The sequence below is a fragment of the Alligator sinensis genome, unplaced genomic scaffold (assembly GCF_000455745.1).
Source record: "Alligator sinensis unplaced genomic scaffold, ASM45574v1 scaffold512_1, whole genome shotgun sequence".
NCBI classification, from domain to species: Eukaryota; Metazoa; Chordata; order Crocodylia; family Alligatoridae; genus Alligator; species Alligator sinensis.
Genome location: NW_005842063.1, coordinates 377988 through 395535, shown reverse-complemented (window position 1 = coordinate 395535; position 17548 = coordinate 377988). Strand labels below are relative to the sequence as shown.

At 48.1% G+C, this 17548-nt stretch overlaps 2 protein-coding genes across 2 annotated transcripts in view; one reads left to right on the top strand and one right to left on the bottom strand.

The window, feature by feature from the left end:
• Positions 1-7961, top strand: part of ZMYND12 (zinc finger MYND-type containing 12) — an 8776-nt gene extending 815 nt beyond the window's left edge. The window contains exons 2-8 of the mRNA XM_006023226.3: positions 3-584; positions 1722-1893; positions 2852-3021; positions 4968-5090; positions 5490-5610; positions 6377-6522; positions 7593-7961. Coding sequence (XP_006023288.1) covers positions 3-584; positions 1722-1893; positions 2852-3021; positions 4968-5090; positions 5490-5610; positions 6377-6522; positions 7593-7709 — 1431 coding nt within the window. The 3' untranslated portion in view covers positions 7710-7961. The remainder of the gene's footprint in view (positions 1-2; positions 585-1721; positions 1894-2851; positions 3022-4967; positions 5091-5489; positions 5611-6376; positions 6523-7592) is intronic.
• A 4769-nt stretch (positions 7962-12730) lies between these two features.
• SLC2A1 (solute carrier family 2 member 1) overlaps positions 12731-17548 on the bottom strand; it is a 42232-nt gene continuing 37414 nt past the window's right edge. The window contains exons 8-10 of the mRNA XM_006023225.3: positions 16809-16910; positions 16195-16398; positions 12731-14692 (exon numbers count right to left, since the gene is read on the bottom strand). Coding sequence (XP_006023287.1) covers positions 14495-14692; positions 16195-16398; positions 16809-16910 — 504 coding nt within the window. The 3' untranslated portion in view covers positions 12731-14494. The remainder of the gene's footprint in view (positions 14693-16194; positions 16399-16808; positions 16911-17548) is intronic.

Below are 17548 nucleotides of genomic sequence, written 5' to 3'. Positions count from 1 at the left end.
ACTGGGTCGGCGGAAGGGAAGGCCGAGCGGGGCGGCGCAGACGAGGTCGCATCCAGCGCAGCTGCCACCCCGTCGTCCCAGACAAGGGTTGTCCACCCGCGCCTTACAAGCCTGCCCCAGCGCTTCGCCACCCTCCTCGGGAGACCGCCCTTCCCCGGCTCCAGCCCCGGCTGTCCCGTCGCCTGCCCCCGCCGAGACCAGCCCAGCCCAGCTCCGGCCTAAGGCCTGCGTCCGCGTGCGGAGGGAGGGAGGGGTCGCGCCATCCTGTTGTACGCTGTGATTGCGGCATTGCAGCCGGCCCCCATTACAGACCGCTGTTACGAGTCCACGCTCCTTTCCGTGAGAAATCCAAGAGAAGCGAAAGAAGGGATAACGGACTAGCTAGTAGAAATCCAGTAGAAGGATATATAGTTAAACCGTGTTTTCCCCGTTGTGCTGCCAGTGATGCCGATCACCAGAAAGCGGACTGGGACAGCATCCACGAGAAGATCTGCCCGCTGCTGACTCCAGTGCGCACGTCAGTTCCGTTTTTCAGCTCTGAAAAAGAAAGGAAGCACGGCGCGGAGCAGCTGCTGCGCCGGCAGGTACGCGCGCGAAAGCGAACGTCGCCTGGCAATCATCCGTACAAATTACTAGACTGCTGCCCTTATGTTTTGGTGCATTTGGGGCTTGGAAAAGGAGCCAGTTGATCAATAAGACTTTCTTAATTTAATTTTTGCTGTCATGTGATTGAAGCATCCAAGTGCCTTACCAAAATGTAACAGCAGCATTACAACATGGAGAAGTCAAACCACGTTCCCCAAAAGAGATCTTGTTACTAATGACAAGTCAACCAGAAGAAAAGAGCCTCGGTCTGCCCGCTGCTTCGAGCCATAACATCAAACAGCAATACATAAAACGATTCAGATATGAAATAAAAAGAACAAGAAAGCTGCCTTGAGGAATTTCAGTGATGTGCTGCATACGGTAGCTGTTTTTATGTCTGCTTATGGGGCAGTCACTAGTATCTCGGTGGCTGCCCCATTAAATAATCCTTGCTTATACCCCGAGGGGAGACTTCTAAGTGGTGTGCAATGTCCGATGGGGGGAAAAAAAGAGTACTGCTCTTTCAGGTTATGACCAAAATTTTGAAAACTCACGAGAGAGTTAGTTGTCTAACTCTTAATGGAAATTGAACTCCTAACTGTGTTAGTCTGCCGTGAACATCTTAACCTGAATCTAGTCCGGATGGTCACTGTTTTGCTCTTTGTTTCATTTTCAAAGGTCACTGCAAAGAAAGGGTCCTGTAGTCGTGCATTCCACGTGTCGCGGGGTCAGGGGTCACTGTAACAAAGGCTGCGTGTGTATTACATACATAAGTGGGAGCGACTCAAATTCTGAATATTTGGAGATTGAAATGGCAGCCTTTTCACACGCATTAAATTGTGTGCGCTTCAGTCCTTATTACTAAGGAAGTCCTTCTACCCCTACCTTAATAAGCTGTAAGCGTCAGTCCCTCCATTTCGGGATGAGATAATGGAGGATCTGACAGCGAGTAATGGAAACCTGTGAAGGGCCCAAATTTCATCCATTAGTTATTGACAATACTAAAACTAAAAACACTGTTGAAAGTCTATGTAGCAACATATTGTAAGAGACAGAGTGATAAGTGTTTCCATGTGAAGAGAATATTTTCATTCATCCTGTGCTCACTTGCATCTATTACTTATTGTTCCCCGTAGAAGTACATAGCTGACCTTACTTATGAAGTGGCCCAGAAGTTTCTATATGAAGGAAAACACGAAGAAGCAATTCCTGCCGCTTTGCATTCACTGCGTTTCAGCATTAGTATTTATGGCTCAAATTCTGTGAAATTAGTGCCTGCTTATCTCATCTTAGCTGAAGCTAGCACTGGTAAGTTTTCTGCTGAAACAAAAAGTATTGATGATAAATATAGAACAGTAAATTTAGAAACAGAAAGTAAGTGAAAACCTGAAAGAGTCTTTGATGGACTTCCACTGAGCTCAGTGTACACACACGTATTCAGTAGAAGTTTTCCTGTATACGTATATTTACAAAGCCAAAGAAATTCTGTGAGGTTGTCAGTTTTACTGACAATCAGTTTTTTTTTCTCCCAATATCTGCCATGACATTCATCAAGAACCTCTTAGATCTGCAGTTCAACACCATCCTGAACCCTCTTCACCTTTAAGGACATTCCCATGAAATACTGAGGAATGAAGCCACAAGCTTATTTTGCGTAGGGACATGGGGAAAGAATTCAGAATTGGTTCAAAAGAAATAAAACTTTTCCATTATTTTCCGATTCCCCGAAAAGAAGCAGGATCAAGAACTATTCTCTTCCTTTTTGGCTTCAGTAAGTTCTGAAGCATAAAGCTCTATAGTATTGACAAAGCGCTCTCAGCATGGCAATTGCCTTCTGAAACAGTTAAGATTGGTTTGGTGTCTTGACCTTTGGGTCACAACTTCCGCTGTTCCACACAGCAAAAACTCCAGGTCAGTCTCATCAACGAGATTCTTTTTTTTTTATGGTCAGGTGTCAGCACTGAAGATAAGTAGCACCCCTGGCCCATGAGTCTGATTTTTTCTGATTGAGAAAGAATTCAGGAGTATTTTGCATGCCTCATCTGGGGATAGCCTAAGAAATAATTTGTGCTACACTCTACACATCCAGACTTTGAAGCTCACAGTTAAAAGGGGCTCTAGAAGTTTGTTTCTCTCTAGTCACAGAAGGCACAGATCAGTGTCATATGTGATGGCTTCATTTGCTTGCATGTTCTAAGGCTTGTGCAAATATTTTGTAGCTTCTGTGAACATTTGTCTTACTCTTCTCCTCTGCATGTAATTTCAGGTCTTGGTCATCTTACCCAAGCAGATGAATACCTCTCTCAGGCTCAGTGGATTGTTCTCAAGACTCCCGACTGCACTAATGCCATTCAGTCTAAATTGCATCGTAACCTGGGTCTTGTCAATGCTGCTAAAGGAGACTTTGAACAATCTTTATATAACGTAGCTAATGATGTAAGACAACTAAAATACAGAACTACTAAAGATTTCTCTCTAGTAATTTTACATAGTCACTGTAACAAAAGTATTAGGAAATCCCATCAGAAAGCTAGATTGCAGATTGCACCTTGTTGTTTCGGGGGTGTTGGTTGTAGCCGTGTTGGTCTAAGGACATAAGCAGACAAGGTGCTTTGGGTAAACGTGGTATCTTTTATTAGACCAACTAAAACGTTGGAAAAATTGTTTTTTGCGCGCGAGCTTTCAGGCACAAACACCCTTCTTCAGGCAGAGGGAGAGCCTACAGTTGTATTGTGCTCTTCTGGATAGGATATGGCTTCTATCCAAGAGAGAGAGCACAGTACAACTGTAGGCTCTCCCTCTGCCTGAAGAAGGGTGTTTGTGCCTGAAAGCTTGCAAAGAACAATTTTTCCAACTATTTAGTTGATCTTATAAAAGATATCACGTTTACCCAAAGAACCTTGTTTGCAGATTGCACCATAGATTTTAGGCACATTGGTGATAAGGGCCTTAGAAAAACCTAGGCTGTTTAGGTACGCATGTTAGACAATGCATGCCAGTACTTATTAAAGCTTGTGTTATAATAATCTACATTTCCCTGTATTATGCATTTCTTCCACATACCCTTTTTGTTTTAGGAGTTTATTAACATTCATCACTTTTTTCTGTTCTCTGTTTTATACCATGTTCTACTATTTGTTTATCAGGAGTATGTTAGAAAATAATTAGACTTCAATGAATTATACTTAGCTAGTTCCATAATGTTTTCCCTTCATTTTTTTTTGCTATGATAATTTATGAGAATAGTCTTGCAACATTTTACTTTTACTACTTGTAGTCAGATTTCATCTCTTCAAGAGTGATTGTTACTGGTATTTAATCTCTCTAAAAGTGAATAAATATACTATCAGTGCTAAGATAAATAAAAAAGCTTAATTACCTAATAATGGCCTTCAGTACTAGGTCAATACAGATGCATACTCCTCCCTCCCTTCCTTCATTCTTCAGAGTAGAGGGGAATCTGACTGTACGACATCGATTTGGAGTATATAGGATCAGATCCAGCTCCCTGCTAAACACTTTAATGAGAGTTGGATCAAGAGTGTACTCTCTTGTCCAAGCTTCCAGTGTTGCAAGGGAGAATGGATATGTACCTAATGCTATGAAAAGCAGAGGTCAGTGCGACCCAGCTGCTCCCAGGAATATGTGAATCTCCTTGAAGGACATCAGTTACTAGGTAACTAAGCACTCTCTCTTTCATCAACCATGTTTTTATTATTTATTTTTGCCAGGATATTGACTGAGATTCTCCTGTGCAGTTCTCTGGTATGCGTGCTGTTTTTATAGGTATAACAGACTACTGCCATTTTAGTTTAGTAACATTTTATACCCACTTTTCATTTTCAACATGGCCAGGAATCAGAATTATTCAGTTATAAGCTTCAGCCATATATTTTTAGTCTGCAGATATATTAGGGAAGATTGTAACCACTTTCTTTTGGCTGCCCTAGTGTTGGGGGCCTGTCTGGGAGTCAGTAAAGGCTTTCTGTTTTCAGCTTAGAGGCTGCTCTAACTTTTACTAGGTAGGAAGCATCCCTTCAGAACCCCTCGCTAGTTTAGTGTAGCTGGAATGCAGCATTTTGTGGCCATGCTCTCTCCCCTCTGATGAGAGATTTCAGCATAGGAACTTAGGAGCTAAATTAGCTGTCTCTAGTCTTGCTTAAGAGTCTTCTTTTCCAGACGTGTTCCTACCTGGGAACATGGCAGAAGTTTTCCCCTCCTGAGTAATTAGATTCTCTTTTATGGCGTTCTCCTCTGGAGTGAAATGTATCATGTACCTAATGATGGGGTTGGGGGTGTAAGAATTAACATAATTTTTTAAAATAAGATTTCTTTTGTTATGAATACTAAGCATATATGATTATGTTTCCTTTGCATTTCAGATTTATTTTGCCAGTTGTGCCTTTGGAACTCATGATACCAGTACATCTGGAGGGTATTTCCACATGGCTAATGTTTTCTTTCGCCAGAACAAAATGGACATTGCAGACTCACTGTACTCTGAGGTTAGATACTTACAAACTCTTTTCAGGTGTTTGCATGTTTCTGACCTCCTGTTAATGTTATGACAGCTCTCAGAAGTGTCAACATTTTTAAAAATATGGCATTAAGGCTATTTGGTCCCCATTTATTTTGGCAAGCCAGCCAAAACCCTGCAGCAGAGATCAGTTTTGCCATACATGCATCTGAACCGTGATTACATTCCAAGGCCCTGGACTATTGAGCTGCGCATCACGAAGAGAGTTAGCATCATGAGAGCTAGTAGGAATGGAATAGTTATGACCCTCCAATCACAGGCTTCATTTAAAACTAGGTTGCGCAGAAGACAAGAACACACTTTTTTTGCTATCTTTAAACTACCATATGAATTTCTTTTCATATTAATTCTCTTTCCTTTTTAATAGGCAACTGATATCTGGCATGCCCATTTCAGTAGGTTGATTCAAATCCAGTCACAAACTCTCAAGTCTGCAACAGAAATTGATATATTAGCTGGAAACGTGGAAGCCAGTGGAGAACCTCTAAGTAAATACAGCTTTCAGTCTTATTCTTACTCAGCCAATATGGAGTCATTTGATTCTATTGTATTTTATCCACTATTTATTTTTAGGTGATTCTTAAGGACATGACATTTGCTTAGGCCAAATTCAGTCAAGTTTCTTTAAGCTATAACCACACAGATTTGAGGTTTTAATACTACCGTATAAAAAAAATATTTTCCACTGAAAATATTTCATTATTTACATTTTTCTTATTTCATTTTTAATGGATTTAAACTGAAATAAAAAAAATGGAATTACATCTTACATAGGCATGTATATAGCCTTTTATCTCCTTAAACAGATGAACCATAGTGTATTCCGTGTTAATCTATACAGTAATCCTAGAATAGTCATAGAAGTCCCCCCACTAGATACATGAGGCTGTATAAAATACTAGAAAGTCTACCATTTGTCATAGCGCAGCACTTGTAAGAGATGGATTAGACAAATGTATCTTTTCTTTTCTGTCTTGAACATCTATAGCTCTCTAATATTTGGAGAGGACAGGCTGATGTTTCAGTGTATTTTTGTATAGAATCACTTCCATTTGTTACAGATTACTGCAAAAATATGACACTGAAAGTGACAATTAGATACAATTATGAATAAATAGAGAATTTGTATGGAGCTCAGATTCTGCAAGTGTGGGATAGTTGCCTAGATGCATGGAACAGAGACAGCTAGATCATTTTATTTAGGTCTTCTTTTGCGACCATGTCCAGCATAAAATATTTGCATTCTCAAAGCAGGTGAGGCCCAGCAAGCTGAAGCCAGTCAAATACTGAATGCAATATTAGATATCAGAGAACAGGCCCCAAAACAGAAGCCTGATAAGATGGCCATCGTTTTGCATGCTCTTGCAATGCTTCATTACTTCACCATGGACTTACCAAAGGCAAGTTAAACCTTTTTTTATTCAGACAAATCACTTAAGAATTCTTTCTTGAGCCAATGCATAACTTCTATATATTCTGTTAAGTAGAACCATATTAAAAAGATCTCTCAGTACCTAAAAAATTATTTTTAAAAATAATTAGCACATGTAGACAGTGTTCTGGTTGCAAATCAAGTCACTGAGAAGTTATAATATTACAGGTTCAAGAGATGCCTGTGCTGTCTTAACTCTGCTCACCTGCACATGCCTTACTATACAGTCTAACTGCCTGATTACTGGCCACCCTTCTTCATTCATTGTGCAGATTGAATTATGTAGCTAGTAAGAGAAGGGTCCAAAATATGCATTTTCTATGATGTTAACAAGGATTCAGCCTACTGAAATCATTGGTTGACATCTTGAATACTTTGCTACGTTTACAGAGGTCCAAGTCAAACATATGGTAGGGCAGGGTGGCACTTTAGAGACTAACTAGTTCAGAGAGGCATGAGCTTTCACGGGCAACAGCCTCCTTCGTCAACATCGGATGAAGCCTCCAACACAGTAAGCTGCTGTCCACAAAAGCTCACGTGCCTCTGAGGCCAAGAGCTCAGCGGAGTTCAGGAGACTGGACATTGATGCAGGTAATGAGACCACCCACAAGGTGACCACCCACAATTGCATCAGAAGGGACTGATAATTTTAGTATGCAAGAGTCATCTAAGATAGATTCCGTGCGAGTCTGAGTTGGCTCAGCTGGGCTGCAGTCGCTGTAGCACGGTCTGATTACATCAGCAGAGTTTTGTCCAGGGTTTTTTAGGAGGGACATAAACTCTTGTTTCAGGGCATAAACAAAACACTGACTGCTAAGATTAGGAAGAAGCTTCCCGTATGGGGCAGATTCCTCTACAATTGCTCACTTCAAGGTTTCTTATGCTTCCCACCCCCCCAGGAGGATGTGTGGTCCACTTGGGCCGCAGGTCTGATGTAGTCTGACCATTCATAGGACCCTAAACATATATTTTTACTTCCCGTTGAGAAAAGGCTATAATAACTCCATAGCATTTATATCTTTTTTATTGTCATTTCAGGCTCATGAACTTGGGGTGAAAGCCTCTCTAATAACCCAACAATTGCAAAACCAAGACTTATTGGAAGATATTCGTTGTTTATTGAAGTTGATTAAATCCAAAAATGTTTCAATGTAAAACAAAGCACAGTTTGTTCCTCTAGATCCTACAGGTCTTCCGCTAGGTCATCTGTTCCAGTAAGTTTCTATAACCATGATGACAATGCATTATTAGCTCCTTGCTGCTTTGCTGTTATTGTTTGGCCTCTCTCTCTGGAAATGTTCCCTTTCATCTCAGTTTTTGGGGTGTTTTTTTAATTAAAATTCTACTTCATGCCAGTTGTGTACTGTTCCTATATAACGGTCAATTTGATTTTATCTGGATGGTTGTAACAGATATAATAACGCAGCAGGGTAGGAAACAAGAATACAATCAAAGCAAGATTAACGACTGCAGAAAAGATGCCTACCTCATGCTCCAAGTACACAAAACAGACCATCATGCAGTCCCACATTATTCTTCTCCTCTGAAGAGTTCTTACCCCAGTGTGTATTTCAGTAGAGATACCACTTCCCCCCTCCCCTCGCAGTGTCCTGACTTACTTCTTTCTAACATGCTTAGTGAGATAACGTGGAGGGTGGGTCTAACAGGTCTTTGGGTCTGGACAGAGGATATGATTTCACTGCACAGTTAAGCTAAGTGAGCAGTATCCACAGCTGTGTACGTCCAATGCAAAGCAAGCCCTACCTCTATTTGTACTACTGTTTTGCACTTGCCTCTGGGGCATCCGTCCTGTGTTTTTGTGCCGAGATGTTCCAGGATCCTTCCCCTGTTGTATCCGTTGTGGGACAGTCCCCAGCAGCAGTGGAAAGTCTCCAGAGTACTATCAGTACTCAGATGATTCAGCCTGCATCCTCACTGCAGAGGACGTCGGTTTACATCTGAGCTAAAGCAGAGCTTGAGCTGTAACCCACACTCTCAACCCCACAAGCTACCCTGGACTTGAAGTACCTCTTAGCCCTCTCTGTTCCCATTTCTCCCTAGTGATGCTTCTGTGAAGCTCCCTGCTGAAACCTTTTGGCAAAGTATCTCAGGAAGAGTCAAGAAGCGCTTTAGGCTTTTGCAAGAGTGAGCACATTGGCATTTGCCAGAAATAGATGAAACTCGCAGCTCTCATGCTTGACAGCATAGAAATATCACTGATCTGGGAGAGGGATCAGGGTCTCCCTGTACTCTTCCGTATGTGCCACGTAAGAGCAGCACGCAGTAAAGTAGATGCATCATGAGGATGTGTTATATGCACTCTTTATTATCCAGTACAGGCCCTCTTGGAAACCTGGCTACTGGATTTGCCTGGTGCAGTGGGACACAGAGGTAGCAACTAGATAAAACCCTGGATTCTTACCAGCAGGGAGGGCATTTTTACCTCTCATTTAAGAATGGCATCTTCCCAGGGGTTTATCAGCAAGTTCAAATTCAGCCTTTCAGCAGCCACTAGGGGACAGCACATTTTAACCTTTAGCAGGTGCTGCCTTTAAAGGTGTCTCAGTCATGTTGGATGTTTTTCTTAGACAAAGTTTTTCCAAGACAGTGATTTGTTAATCAGAACAAGGAATTGCTAATTGGACCATTTGCCGAGAGGCTCATGTTAGAGCATCATTAGGAAACTCCCTAGCGGATGTCCTTAATTGGAAATTACACCAACTTTTCTGGGGCAGAGCACACGCATAGTGCAACATGGCACTCGGGCGGGGGCACAGAGCTTGAAAATCCACTTGGCCGAGCTGAGCTAGAGTCTTTGCTACGCAAGGGCACAATGCGGCTGGGTTGTGCTTGCCAAGGTTCTGCTTTTGCAGGTTGCAGAGAAAGCTGCTACCTGCAAACAGGATGTGCCCAGTGCCATTCTACCTGTCTGAGTCCACACAGGGACCTCAGTTGCCACCTAGGTGTTTCTACGGGCCGATATCTATCCCCTACCAGACTTCCCAGAAGGTACCAGGGTCTCTCTTCAGCTGCTCTGTACTTTGCTGAATTAAAGCAGAAGGAAAGCTTGCTCTGTGTCCATTTCACTGGACCCTGTGGAGCAGAGAGCTCAGGCCCGGAGGTGGAGGAGGGCTGGAACTTGAGGGTTTTAGCAGCTATGTGATGGAGGAAGGGTTGGAATAGCAGATGGGCGACAGCAAGATGAGAGAACTGTTGAAGTCTTTTCCAGACAGGCATGGCATGAGGAGTTCTGTTCCTGGCTCTGGCACTGACCTGCTAGATGACCATAGGCAAGTCACTTCATCTCATTGTGCTTCAGTTTCCCTGTCTGTAAAGGGGGACGACTGTGCTGACTTCCCTTCTAAGGCTGCTGATGAGAATATAGGAGTGGTAGGTGGCAAGGGGTGACGTGATCTACCAGCCACTTGAACTCCAGTCAGGACCCCCAGCTAGAGGCCGACCTACTATGAGGCCCGAGGTGGGATTTCCACCCCCCAGCTAGAGGCCGACCTACTATGAGGCGGGAGGTGGGATTTCCCCCCCCCCACCGCCATGTACAGCTAGGGTACTTACTACCAAGGGAAACTCCCCCCACCACAAGACGATACTTACCTAGTGGTCACGACACCCCTATTTGAGGTCTGTGTAAGAGACACTTGCGTATAGAGCACAACCCGAGGAACGACGGCAGCTTTCTGCTGCTCTGCTCCCGAGCAGACAGGAGCTGCCCTCTCCTGCAGCCCCACTGCAAGGAAGGCACAGCTTAGGACTGGAGACTCGCCACTGCTATACAGAACCGTTTGGGTCTCCATTTAGAGACTCCTCAGCTGTTACATATTAGCCTTGTTCCACTGAAGCCTGCTGTAATCCTGGGCAAACCAGTATTTTGTACTTAAAGGGAAAAAAAAAAAAAATCTCTGTATTTAACCACTCCTCTCTTACCAGTCTCTCCCAGGGCCCTCGCAACCCCATGCAGCGATGTGGCCCAGGCCCTGGGCGCACTAGCTAGAGCACCCCCACTGCACAGAGCTCCCAGCCTCAGGGAGTCACATGCATCAGCCCTTGAGGGCCACCTGCCTCCCCTCACCCACTGCTGGCTTTGCAGGTGGGTAACACACTTACAAGAAGCCCAAACCCCTCCCAGTCCCCACAGCCCTGCCAACACCTACCCCTGCACTGGCTGGCTCCTAGCAGCCCGCAGTCTCAAGAGCTCTTCCCACCACAAGCACCAAGGCCAAACTAGCTGCTTTGGCTCAGCAGCCAAGGTTTATAGCCCCTGAGCTCCACCCCTTCCAGTCATGTGCCCTCTGCCCCGCACAGACCCTTCCCCTTTCTTACCCAGTCTGCTCTAACGGGCTGCAGCCATCGCCCTCTGACCTGCCTGTGGCCCTGCCGTTAGCCTCCCCCGGCTGCTCCTGCAGCTGCCCCTACCTTGGCTGCCTGCACCAGGCTGCAGCCCTCTAGTGCTGCCTTCCTGGTCTCCAGCAGCAGGGCTTAGGGGGGACCCTGCTACATTTTGACGTGGCTCCTTCCACGTGGAGACCAATGTGACTTGCACACGTAGACTGTAGATCTTAAACTCCCGGCACCTGAAGCTTCCCCATAAGTCATGGGCCAGGTGGAGGGGAGCATCGGAGGTGGCCAGATGTGATGCTGGCCACTTTGTCTCCTGTTATGTGGCCAGTTACAGAACTGGTGTCCCTTAACCACTCTAGTCCAAAGGGCACAGCTTAGGCACAGCTTTGCTTGCCTGGTTTCTGCTGTGCAGAGTCCTTGGTCCCTTCCCAGTTTCCCCCTTACACCAGGTGCATGCACTTTCTGCTGAGCTGAAAGTGCCTGCGTGAAATGCAGGGCTGAGGCATGAGTGGCTGCTGGGCGCCGGTCTCCCCAGGACCTTGGCCAAGCCTGGGTTTGCCTTTCCCTTGAGGGACCAAGAAGGAGAGATCACAGGTGACACCGGGGTCTGGCCAAGGGGAGATCGCTCTGGAGTCCAGACCTGAGGTTGAGCCCAGGTCTCCCGTGACTAATGTGGTGCATGTTGCTGTCGTCCTTGTCCCTGTCCAGGCACCTTCCCACGACAGGCACTCACCTGCCTGCTGCAGGAGAGGGCTGGGAGGGTTGCATGGCACGGAGGAGCTCTATTCCCCCTTGTCAGGGAAGCTTCGTGTTTGCCCTTTCTCTCGCTTCCTCCCCAACTGTCCAGGAGGTCAGCACAAAAGGCATCTGACCGCTCGGCAGAGGACGTAACAGCCAGCTCATCATCTGCTGCTGTGGTCTGCAGCAGGTGAAATATTAAGATGCTGGGAGGGAACATAGCCCTGGCCCCTGGCTTGTATTAACCCATAAAGGAGCTTGTGCTCCGTGCAGCACAGATTGGAGAGGCAGGGGGGCAGTCAGCTCTTGCCAGAAAAGCTGCAGAAGAGTGGGGACAACATCTTGTGCCATTCACTGCAGGTGTCAGAGGTCGGCACCCTACAGCCCACAGGCTCCAGCCCAGGAAGGATTGGATCCAGCTGTGGCAGCTCAGGGACCCAGGACCGTGCTCCAGGCACAGCTGCGAAGGAGGCCTCGCCAGGGCCCGGGTTCCAGATACCTCTGCAGCAAGTGCTGGCCCCGGGGGAGGAGGTGGAGATCCATGGCCTGCAGCAGGGGCCGGAGAGTGAGCAGTGGCCCATGGCAGCAGACTGCCCACCCGTGGGAGGCCGCTCACCGTAGTTCCCTGAACACCCTGGCGTGGGAGGGCAGCCTCGTCTGCTGCTGCAGGGCAGGCAACTATGTCTGGCTGCAGGCTGGAACCACCCAGCCCGGGTCAGAGGCAGGACCTGGCCACCGCTCGTCTCCCCACAGCCAAAGGCCCCCACCACCAAATGCCGAAGCCCCAGGGCAGCAGGCTGGATCCAGCGGTCCATCCGCTCTTCTACTATCCTTGCCCCAAATGCAATGTGCCCTACTGAACACATTTGCTTTCAAACCCAGACCTCCAGCACAGTCCCAGCCCAGGGACAAGCAGGGTGCCGGGGCAGGGGCCTCTCGCACCCGGCAGCAGCTCAGAGAAAGGCCATGTCCAGCACTGGGGGGAAGGTATTTGGACCACCAGAAGTGCCCAAAACATCAGGTGCTGCTAGTGCAAGGCTAGAACTTGTCCAGTGCTGAAATAAATCCACGCTCGAGCATGCTGGGTCTCTGCATACATTCTTTATTATTTCCACACCACACACGGTTCCCCTCTTGCTCTTGGCACTTATCTTTCTTTCTGTCGTTTTTTTTTTTATAAAAAGAGTTAGTCTATCGGTCTCTGTGCCGCACTCGGAGATGCGCTTTGTTTTTTTTCTACATTTATTTTCTTTCAAGTGTGGTCACATAGTCACTTTAAAAACAGACAAAATAAATAAAAAAATACTATTAAATAGCTGCATGTGGCTTTGGAAATGTGCCATTAGTTTCTAAAATATATGTACTGTGGGGGTTTGCTTTTTGTTTTTTAAGGACAGTATTGTTGTGTTTTAATATACTAACAGACTAAAATTCAGTGCAACAGATGCAACTACAGTGCAGGTGACTATATAAAAGTCAATCTATTCATGTACAAGCCTTTCCTTACAGTTGCTATAGAAACTAGACCATTGTATCTGTACCTTTGTTTCCATTATACAACGTGAATATAGTTCAAGAATATTTACAGTACTTTGCCGGTCAATCAGAACACTATAACTTAATGTCTACTATCAACACCATTGAACAAAAATATATATATAAATATCTTCCAGTCTATACACAGAAAGCAGGAAATGTATGTATCCTTTTAACCGATGAATGTCTGTGCTGCGGAGACTTCCAAGGTAGTGACTGGGCTAGCTGTGTAGTGTGGTGTTACCAGCCAGGTCCTTTCACCTCAAACTGGCTTGCTGCACCCTGTAAACATATCACTTCTGCTTCTCAGAAAACCTCCAACCCAGGAAAGGCAAAGGCTGCTCCTGGCGGGAGCCGCGCCAGATCGGATTTCAATTGTGGAGTCTTTTTTCTATACAGCGCGCCGGAGGCCTGTGCTTGGCCCTGCTGGCACGCAGTGCCCCATTTGACCTATCAGGCAAATATTGCCAGATTTAAAAAAAAAGTAGTCAGTAATTTTACCCCCAAAAGGCTTCCCCACCCAGACTCCACTCCTCCAACCCCTGGGAACGAACTGGCTAGTTTGGGTGGGGGGAGCGAATGAGGCCGGACACAAGCTCCGCGACCAGAGGAGCTGAGATGCTGCTATGAGACCGTGCACCGCGGGGAGTCTGGGGGTGCGAGACCCTGAAGGCAGGGCCCTCACGACCCATCCCTGGCAGTGCTGCAGGCTGCCTGCGCTCCTCCTCGGGGTCCAACTATCAACCACCGGTGCAGGCAGCAGGAACGTGTCCACTAGCCGTGTGCACTCCTCAGCCCCCCTGGACCCGCAGCTTCCTATTCCTGGAGTTTCGTTCCACAGCCAACCCGGGGGCTAAAACCTTAGACTGCTTTTTAAACCACAACTTATTTAAAATCTGTTTTTTAAAAACGTAAATGATGTTGTTTTTCCTGTGATTAGAACATTAAAAAGTTTTGAACTCTAAAAACTTTTGCCGTTTGTTTTCTCATTAAATAACCGGTCATTTCTTTCAAATGAGAGCTGCCTTCCTGTCCGCGAGGGCTGGAAAGCATTGCTTGGTGTATATTAGCTGCTGCATCTGTTTCTATCGGCTTTGAAATCCTGGACATAAAACAAGCTAAAATCATTCCTAGCAAAGGGATGTCAGTTTGTCTCTGATAAACCAGGTGGCTGGTGGGGGACTGGAGATGGAGCAAATGCACAAGACCCAAACATCCCACTCCCTCCTTCCTGGTTTCTGTACAAGTATTTAAAACGCTCAGGAGAGAAGAGAAGAGGCTCAGAGGAGACGGACCAAGCCCCTGGCTGGTTAGACCTGGGAGTCAGCCCCCAAGCTGTGGAACTCATCCGGCGTCTTGTCGCTCTGGCTGGCACCTCCCTGCCGGAAGCCAGAGGCAATCTCATCGAAGGTCCGGCCTTTCGTCTCAGGCACCTTGAAGTAGGTGAAGACGAAGAAGAGGACCAGCAGCACAGTGAAGATGATGAAGACGTACGGGCCGCAGAGTTGCTGGAAAGAAAAAGCCAGGGAGCGGTGAGTACATTGTGCAAAAGGGGCACGGGGAAGCAGTGATCGGCTTGGGGTGTGCAGGTGCAGGCTGCAGAGGGATCTAGTAGCCTGGACTGACAAGTGTCATCGGTCTTACAAAGCCCCGGCACTCTGCTGTGTGTCCCTGAATGCTACCCATCTACTAACAGCGCCTGCAGATGGGTAGAGCAGCCTGGCCACGTGCCGCACGGGCACTTTAGATCACCTCTGCTCCCCAGACCAGGGCAGCGCACCCCAAATCCAATCGGGAGCAGAGGGCTGGGAAACCACTCTGCCTCTGCACCGTGCGCTTGGTGGTGCCAGCCTGGTCCCGACTAAGCTTCCCTTCTCCAGAGCTGAGCATCTGTTCCTAGACCTAGAGGGCCACGTGCAGACCCAGCCTTGGGGTTAGAAGGGCACTTGGAGCAGCTTCCAGATTCAGATCAGCTCAGCAACATCCTCACCTGAAGCCCCCGTTTATATGCACAGAAAACGGCTCCCTTGTTCTGAGGGCATCCCCATGCTGTGCTGAGCCCAAGCCAAACCACCCTGAGACCCCGGAAGAGCTGATGTAGCTGCTCATCAGGGCAACGCGGTGCTCTCCTGACGGAAACGCGCTGGAAAGGCTGGGTCTCCCTGCCTTGCCGGGGAGAGTCCCAGCGCTGAAAGGATTCTCACCAGGTGCCCTGGCCTGTCTCTTGGCTGGGTGAGCTTGAGCAGCAAAGCAAGACTAACCAGTGGCTGTGGATGAAATTCAGCCAGGTTCAGGGAGCCTGCCCAGAGGATGGGCACCGTGGAAAGCCTTTGAGCAGGCAGTGAGTGCCACAGCCCCTAGTTCCAGCTACAGAAAACACCCACGGCTGTGCTGAGTAGCTCGCTGCAGGACGGAGGCGGAGAGGAAGGGGGACAGCAGGTCTCAGCTACACTGCTATGCAGAAGGGCTGGGTTTGGCTTTTGACCTTGGACAAGGCGTTTAGCCTTTCCTCTGTAAAGCTCTTTGGGTGAAACAGAGCTAAGCAGCATCGCTCTAATGGCACAAAAGTGAACAGCAGCTAGAAGTGTTGGCTGCTGCTCCTTCTACCTTGGTATAAGCCCACAGAAACAAGCAGCCCAGGAGCAAGCAGGAAGGACCCAGAGAACTGCCTCACGTGAAGCCTGCTCACACCAGTCCGGCTCTGGACCTTGAACGCTAACGAGTCCCCCAGAGCTCCAGCCGCGGCTGCAGCCGAACAGGCCCCATCATCAGGCAGCGCTTGCCAGCCCCTCTGCGCGCCGGCTGCTCAGAGAGAGAGGCCCAAACCAAAACCCCAGACAGGAGCAAAAGCCAAATCCAGATCTGGATGCAGGCTCCAAGACTAGCCCCACCTGCAGTTCACACGTCCACATTTCCAGCCCCCCTGGAGGCACTGAACTGCCCACGTGGCTGCCACCAGCCCCATCTCCACAGCACGAGGAGCCCCGGACCCCCGCACGAGAGCAGTTACCTCAATGTACTGGAAGCTCATGCCCACAAGGAAGTTCGAGGTCCAGTTGGATAAACCCGCCACGGCGAAGGCAGCAGGACGAGGGCCCTGGCTAAACAGTTCAGCCACAATAAACCACGGGATGGGCCCTGGACCAATCTCGAAGAAAGCCACGAACCCGAAGATGGCGACGATGCTGATGTAGGACATCCAAGCCATTTTTTCCTAGGTCAGGGCAGGGAGAAAAGGACATTGTTGTTTCCAAACAAGCTGCACGTTTCTGTGACAAATGGCCGCCAGCAGCTTCCCACCGGCTGGGTGATGAGCTGCAGCGTTTGGCAGGGCCAGAGGCACGTGCTGGGTGTGGGCAGAGCAAGGCCCTGCCTCTGCAGCAGGGAGCACAGCTGTCCCAATATTACTGTCCTCCAGAGCTGAGACCCTGCCAAGCCATGGACTCGTGGCATTGGCATGTGCAGCTCTGCCACATCCCGTGACCCCTTGGGAAGGGCGTCCCCTTCTGCTGGCTCCCTGACCCACCGCCTAGGGGGGAAGTCCACAGCACCCCTTGGCTCTCGGCATGTGGCGGTAGCCCAGGGTTTGTGCCTGCAGAGCAGTTTTCTGGAGCAGTGACTCACCAGCAGCACCAAGGCAATGGTCATGAGCACGGCACAGCCTCCCATCCCTGCCAGGCCAACCAGGTGGAGAGTCCTGCGTCCAGCCCGCTCCACCACGAAGAGCTGCCAGGAAGAAGACGAGCACTCATTACAGCATGGATAACCCTTGCTGCGGACCTGCATCACGCTCTGCCCTGAACCTGTCTGTGCTTCCCAGGCAGGTGGCAGTCCAGAACAGGGCAAGGCAACCACAGCATCAACAGCCCCAAGATGCTAATGTGGTCAGGGTGAAAAGCAAACAATGGGCAAGGCACGGCAACGAGCAATGCCAGGGGCCTGGGACATAACGATGGGTGCAGCAACGAGGGGACAGGCAGGCACACAGCAGGCAGGCGTTTGGCCTGCGGGTGGAAGGGAAGTCGGTCTTCAACGGGAAGTCCAGTGGAGATGAGGTCTGTCAAGCGAAGGGAGGACTCCTGCTCCGGTGGCAGAGGGAGGTGAGGAGAGGAGAGGAGAGGAGAGGGGCTCAGCCAAAGGTTACCATTCTCTAAGGACACTTCACAGGCAGACTCTTGCAGAACGGAGAGCGGCGGGCTTATCGGCAGAGTCCGAAGGCCCCGCTCCACTGCTGTTTTTCACCATGTAGCCTTGGGAAGGGGCAGTGGGGGCAGGAGGGGCTTGACCTCTCAGGCCATTAGCTGTATGATCTCAAAAAACTGAGATCTCTGGATAAAACTGCTGTAGTACTGCTAGGTATGGTC